At 56.2% G+C, this 6,744-nt stretch overlaps 1 protein-coding gene across 1 annotated transcript; it reads left to right on the forward strand.

Annotated features, from left to right (window-relative positions):
- Positions 1–1,055: 1,055 nt before the first annotated feature.
- D7B24_003521 (uncharacterized protein) lies at positions 1,056–1,382 on the forward strand (the record flags this gene model as incomplete). Its single annotated transcript, XM_028637710.1, has 2 exons — positions 1,056–1,092; positions 1,147–1,382. 2 exons carry the CDS (start codon positions 1,056–1,058, stop codon positions 1,380–1,382), a joined length of 273 nt encoding a protein of 90 aa, XP_028499266.1.
- Between the last annotated feature and the right edge of the window lie 5,362 nt (positions 1,383–6,744).

A 6,744-nucleotide genomic window follows, 5' to 3' on the forward strand; every position in this document is an offset into this window, starting at 1 on the left:
TTGTGCCACCTTGGTCGATCGGATCTCCACCTCTCCAGCGGTCGCGCTCCCCGCGAATCCATTGTCGTGTTGCAGTGAGTGAGCAGACCGGGGGAGGAATGGACCAAAGTCTCGATACGCATGACCGGTCTGTTCGAAAAATAGGCGGATCCTGAGAACGGCGTCAGCAATCCCACTCTCATCCCATTGCCCCCCCCCCCCCACTCCCCAATGGCCGTGACATGACATGCCCTCGACTTCATTGATATCCCCGGGGGCAGTCGGCCGCAAATGAGCTCCTCCTCAGTGGCACTGGCCACGTACCCCGTGTCCTCGGTCGGCCGTGGCCAATATTCCCCTCCCCTTCCCGTGCTCCGTGCTGTCACACCGGCCCTTTCCCAGCCAGCCGCTTCTCCATGTCTCGCCTCGCGAATCGCAGAATGTCTCGTAAATAAAAAACATGCCAAGGACAGAAGAAGATCCAAGCTTCCACCCGCCCGCGCACCAGGCACGAAAAGACAATGGCTCACCTCCTCCCAGCCCTCTTCCGCCTCCCCTCCTGTCTCAGAGCCTTGAAACAGCGGCAGGTAGAACCGCGCCCGTGGTGCTGGCTGACCACCAGATGCCCGATATGTGCTAGACGTGGAGCCCATGTAGAGCGGGAGGTGGGAGATCTCGATGATTTCGGATATCGCAAGGAGGCCAAACAGCACGGGATAGAGGATCAAGGGACATGCCCGTGGATCTTTTCCCGACGATCGATGCCTGTGCTTTTTTCTACGGAAAGTGTCCCGTCTCAGCTGCGAACGACTATGCGTCGGTTTCCTCCCCCCTGAGTGTGCAGCTTCGTTGCCCCTTTCCTCGCGCTGGCATCGGCTGTGCACGTTGGCCCTGGGATTCCCTCTCTCTCGCGCGGATATGACATCGTCTGGGTCAAGAACAATAGTCATTGGCTGGCCGGGAGAGGGGGAAAGCGAGGCTCAGGATAGCCACAGCTGAGCAGGCGAGGCGCAGGGTCTCGTGAAGAGTTGTGATACGCGAGGATCTCTCGGCATCTCGTCTGCCGACCCCCAAAAATGGAGCGGGAGGCTGCATCAAGAGGGAGGGGTCTCTGTATTGGCACCTCTTTGGGCGGCTACCCATGGCGCGTCGTTTGACGTCGTATAGACCATTACAGCCTGTCGGGAAGACCGCCACGCTCTGCCCTCCTATCGAGGGCGGAATATCCCCTCTTTGATGGTGATGACACGTTCAGGCAAGTCCTGCAGAACATACAACGTTCCGTTTCCCGAGACGCCTGCGGTCTCAAGCCGCAGCGTGGCCTCGCCGCCGACGACATAGCTGATGAGCCCTGGGCGTACGAGCGTAGCGGCACGGTAGAGGAGGGAAGGCTACACGGCTGAGGCTATCGTCTTTGCGTCACCGGTCGTGGCACCAGCAACGACCAGATTGTTGGACTCGCAGTGGGTGAGCGTGGCGGTGGTGGGCACGCACAGGATGTTAGACCAGAGCTGAGCTGCCGGCGAGCTTGGAGGATCTGCGACGTATCAGCCCGGACCAATTCGTTGGTGAGGTCTCGTGATATTGAACCAAGGCAGGAAACTAAAATGGTAATTACGATGGTGTATTTTCGTGATTCCTTGCCCCGGCCGTAGATACTGGCCTTGTACAACACGATGACAGTCTAAACGTGTCCGCGTGGCAACATCGTCGGCCCGACTGTTTCCATACGGAGCTTCTTTCTCGTAATCGAACGCGATATCTCGAGACGCACTTATCCAGTAAATCGGTGGTCGCTGGCCTGCCTGACCCTGCCTTGCCTGCTTCATGTCACAAGCTTAGCAACATGCTGACTACGCTGAACGTTCTCTCCGAGCATGAGGTCATCCTCCAGTCGCATGGAAACGTTGCCTCGGGCTGGTAGTCGCAGGATCACACTGTGTTTGACTGAGGATGACCTCCGCCAGTATCACAAGCCTCTCATGTGAACTCGTTCGGTAACGACACACAACTCGCACGGCGCCATGCCCAACCCAGCAGGCCGACCCGACGCTCGCGTGAAAGCTGCATTGTAACCCTCGGCCAGCGCCCATCACGGATCTGTACCCCTGTCATCAGGCCATGCTTCACTCACCCTGACCACCAAGTTTCCAGACGTCCTAAAAGACGCTTCCTATCAATTTTATTGTATCGCGAAATGACAGATGTACCTTTCCGAAAGCAACAAGTATCTCCTCTCCCGATGGTCTGCCTCGGTGAACTACACCCCCTGCTCATACTCCCCATGCAAGCGACTCTACGCGTTCCCCCCCAGCCCGGGGAGATATCGCGTCAGGGGGGAGATTTCCCCCTCACCAGTCCGGGGAAACACCGCGCCACGGTCTTGTCACGCCGGGGAAATCTCGTAGCGCAAGCCATTGTCCAGAAAGCTGCCTCATGTGTTCGCAACGTAGCCCCAACTCAAGATGATGCCGCGATGCAGATGGTCAGGGGGGGAAAGGGCTCCTACCGTTCGATATGCCGTGCGATGCCCCTGGCCTGGCTGGGAGACTCTCGACCCATGACGTCTACCCCAACTCTTGCGCGTACGCCTACCTCGGCATTAACCACAGCCCTGTGTTCGGCACAGGCAAGAGACTTTCCCCTCCCAGACTGGATAGATTGGAACGAGCAACCAACACGGCACACGCGCGGTGTCATCTGGACAACAAGCGACATGATGCAAGGCGACCACGGGATGAACGCCAGGCTACAGCGTCGCATCCCTTCTCCCTCGACGGGAGACGCGGGGGGAAGGGCAACATTGCACATGTAGGCATTGGGCAGGACTGTGCTCAATGGCATTCGGGGGCGGCATGAAATCCAACAGTATCCAACGTCACACTCTGGCTTTCCTGGCCCTTTGCCCGCCAAGGCCAGGGCTGCACGACTCAGCCCTCTTCTCCGCAATCAGCAGACGCAGAAAACCAGCCATCCAACGGCGGCACAAGTAAATCGAGAGCCGGACGCGAGCATGTCAGACGCTGAAAGAAACCTTCCGCCTGGAGCGACCTGGCAGGGCTGAACGCCCCTCCCCCCATCTGGAGTGACATGACCTCTCGCCTGCAGCGGCAGACTGATGCACAACAACACGTCGGTGGGGAGCTATTCTTACACCGCTCGCTGCACGCGCCGTCTTCGGATCCTTTGTTACAGGTCAAGTCGGGATTGTTCGACAGACACGGAGTGACTTGAACGTGGACAAAAAAGGGTCCCACGAGCTCAAAGCTGACCAATACGTTCATTCAGCTATCGAATCACTTGACCACATAACACAATCTGAAAGTCTGGAAGCGCGGCCCTGGATATTGGTGCACTCTGGTACGGTGGACAGTATACCTATGACGTCCAATCAGGTGAAGACGAAACGCAAAGAAACAATCATCAGCTCTCCACCCGAAAACAAGAATTACGAATAAACAACTAAAATATTGTGAATATTAATTACTGTCAGTGAGCCATTTCTTGCCAAAGAAAAATTGTCACACCGACCCACGAGCATGATCTTGTTACCACATCGTCACCGCCATGGTGGCTGCAAGATGCGCAGTCGAGATGGTCCCTAGATCCCGGGGAAACCTCGTGCAAAGCGGACTAGCCGCTGGGATAGAGCGGGGATGGGAGTGGACAGTTCCCGGCGGGACGAAAGGAACAGGCGCGAAAAGCAGGGACGAGCACGCAATGGAAGCCTCGGCCACGGCTCGGCATGCGCACATCGCACTCGAGCACCAGGCAAAGAGGAGCCAGTGACAATCATCAGCCCGTGATGGGTAGCGTGACCCTCAAGAAGCAGGAAGAGGCCAAGCAGGGTCTTGTCGACATGTGAGCAGAAAAGCCGCAAGCAAGTCCACTGAGGATGGGAGGACCCTGAAATGATGAGCGACAGTGAAGATCTTGAGATCTTGCGGGGGATATGGCGGAAGGTTGAGGCGGCACGGGGGCGGGCTGCGGGGAGTGCTATGGGTGTTTTACACTGTGCATGATAATCCGTCAACTCGATTGACACTAAGGGAAGGTCGCTCTCGACAAGTCCCCTGCTGTCCGCAGCATCGAGTCGATCACTGCAGAATCGATTTCGCTGCATGCGAAAAAGCGTATGCGAAGAAGCGAATCCAAGCAAGGTGGAGCAGATCAGGGCCAGGGCACTGGAGTTCGCCCTCGTGCCACCAGGCGGTTCGGCGCAATCACGGCCGTGTCTCTTGCATCAAGTCGAAGCGGCAATGTCTATCGCGCGGAGAATCTGCCGGGAGCGATGACCTGCCTCTCTGATCGACTCGACGCTTCAGGACACAGCTCAATGCTTGCTGCCTCGTTCTGAAGGCTGGCACCCGCTTCTATGCGTGCCTTCGAGTCAGACGGGGCCGTCTTAGTGAGAGGCCTTTGTTGCAAGCTTGTGACCAATATTGCCAATGTCCCGACAACGGTTGATGAGAGATGAAAAGAACCTCGTCTTTCGCTGCCGCAGGGGTCCTCATTGCTGCCCGATGATCCAAAGATCCCGACAGTGGGACCTTGTCACCAATTTCCAGACAAAGTGGGATTCATGAGTCCTGGCTTTGAGTGAAATCGTCCCGTCAGTCGGGTCAACAGTGACCGGCGGTGGATTCAGTGTTGGGTGCATCCGACGCCGTATCTGACTGACGAACGGACCTGTCATCGCAACGGACAGGACCCTTCTTGCAGCGGCGGCCTGGCCTCACACCCCGTTAGCCGCAGTTCATCGGGCCAGGAACGGTATTGCTTGTCCCCAACTTTGCTAACCTTTCCGTACCCGTTGGGCTGATGCGACAAACTTGCGTGGCAGCGGGCGGATGGACGGTTGCTCACTTCAGATGGACCCCGCCTGTCCACTTTTGTTATTTAGCCAGGCCTGCCGAGTGGCGGAGAATTGGCCCATAGTCCCTTGTGATGAGCATCATTTGCCGCCTCTGTCCCCTCTTTGATCTACGTTTTGTCCTAGGTCAGATTGTGCGGAGTCGAGAGACACGTACCTCAACGTATCCAGGGGATGAATCCTCCGTCGCCAGTGGTCATGCGTTGCTGTCATTGATCCTTCGGGACAGGCATACCATCTGCGAGACCTTTCCTCGGCGGACGAGAAGAAGATGAGGCGGCTAGACACTACCGCCTTCCCCGCGCAAGTCATCAAGCCCTGTCTGACGATCTGACAAGAGGCGGATATGGCGCAGATCACATGCGGTCCAAAGTACCCCTTTTCGCTCCTGGATCGGAAGCGAAGACGGTTGGCGGGATGCGTTGTGCGGGTCTCCGAAACCATTGATGCGGCGAAACCTTGCGGCGGCGATTGTCGAGCCCGAATTGCCACGGTAAACAACATGCTAATGTCTGGCCATGCCATGGTCACAATAGACGGCAGAAGCTCATTAGTCAATGTTCCGTCGAGAACGGAAGGGACATGACAACCTCACTCGAGCACCCAGAGGTGCACACGTGGTCTGGCATACCGTCATGGCAGCAAATATCAAATTGACTCGCTCGTCAGACATCCCAAGACGTGGCTGTTGTCGTAGACAAGAGGGCCATCTGGCCTGGTGATTCGCTGCCATCGACACCTCAGAGATTCCATCCGCCACCTAATTGTCAGAGCAGTTGTTCAGGTCCGACCAGGCTTACAACGGCGCGGAACGCCTAGCACCTTGCCGTGCTACTGGGCCCATGAATGACGACGAAGCTCTTCAAATCAGCTGATTTATCCGCAAGAATCCTGGTCTGAATTGATTTTAAAAAGAAAGGAGAAGGCGGTTGGAGATAGCTCGAATGCCGTGGTTAGGGGACCTTGGGGTCCAGCGGCCCACCAGCAAGGCTTAAGCTCGTAGATCCTGCAGGATCTCAGTCAGCTGGGCACCTGGGCCAGCTGAGCCAAGCGAGCTGGGTCTTCAGGGTGCTGGTTTTTTTGTTCGTGTTTTGTTTTTATGACGAGTGACAGATATCTTGGAGGGTTTTTTTCTTCCGCGAGGTAAAGTGATAGGTGATACGATTGCGGCGCCGCCTGCCGGGAATGCGCCATCGCCGCCCAACGGCTGGTCTGACCGTGTCTCTGATCGTCGCCGGGTGCGGGGCTCCGGAGTCCGCGGTTGGAATGGCCAGGTGAGATGTCATGTCATGTGTGGGACCTGTTTCTGATCGAAGGGGTGAGGTTTAGGAATTGCTTTTTCCAGCTGGGTGGTTGAAGTGTGGTGGAGTTTTCTGATTCAGTGTATTTGCTAGAGCCTGAGTCGAAGGCAATGGGAAATGTGAGATGCACTAGAGACTAGAGAGAGAGAGGCTGCTGCTGCTGGCTGGCTGATGCCTGCTGCGATGGAGGCGGTCGTGGCTCAAGATCAGCTGCACCTTCCCTCGCTAATCTACATACCTACCTACCTAGGTGGAAGTGTAGTGAGCAGTCCGCCAACGATACCGCAAGCTGAAACCTACTGCAACCAGCGCAAACAGTGCATGATGACGATGATGTAAGCGAGGGGGTTTGATTCTTACTCCTCCACTTTCGAATACATGACAGAGCTGAAGGGAGGAAGACATTATCACAACATGAGTCGTTGAACAGAACGTCAGTCTGTCAATCAATCAATCAACCCATCCATTCACCACCTTCCCTTCTGCACGGCAGAAGCAATGTTCACAAACGAACAGCACCGTCCGAAACAAACCCTGAATATCATCACTCAATCACACACCAAAGCGAGGTAAACCGCAATCACTAATCTA

The sequence above is a fragment of the Verticillium nonalfalfae genome (assembly GCF_003724135.2).
Source record: "Verticillium nonalfalfae strain VnAa140/NRRL 66861 chromosome Unknown scaffold_2, whole genome shotgun sequence".
NCBI classification, from domain to species: domain Eukaryota; kingdom Fungi; phylum Ascomycota; class Sordariomycetes; order Glomerellales; family Plectosphaerellaceae; genus Verticillium; species Verticillium nonalfalfae.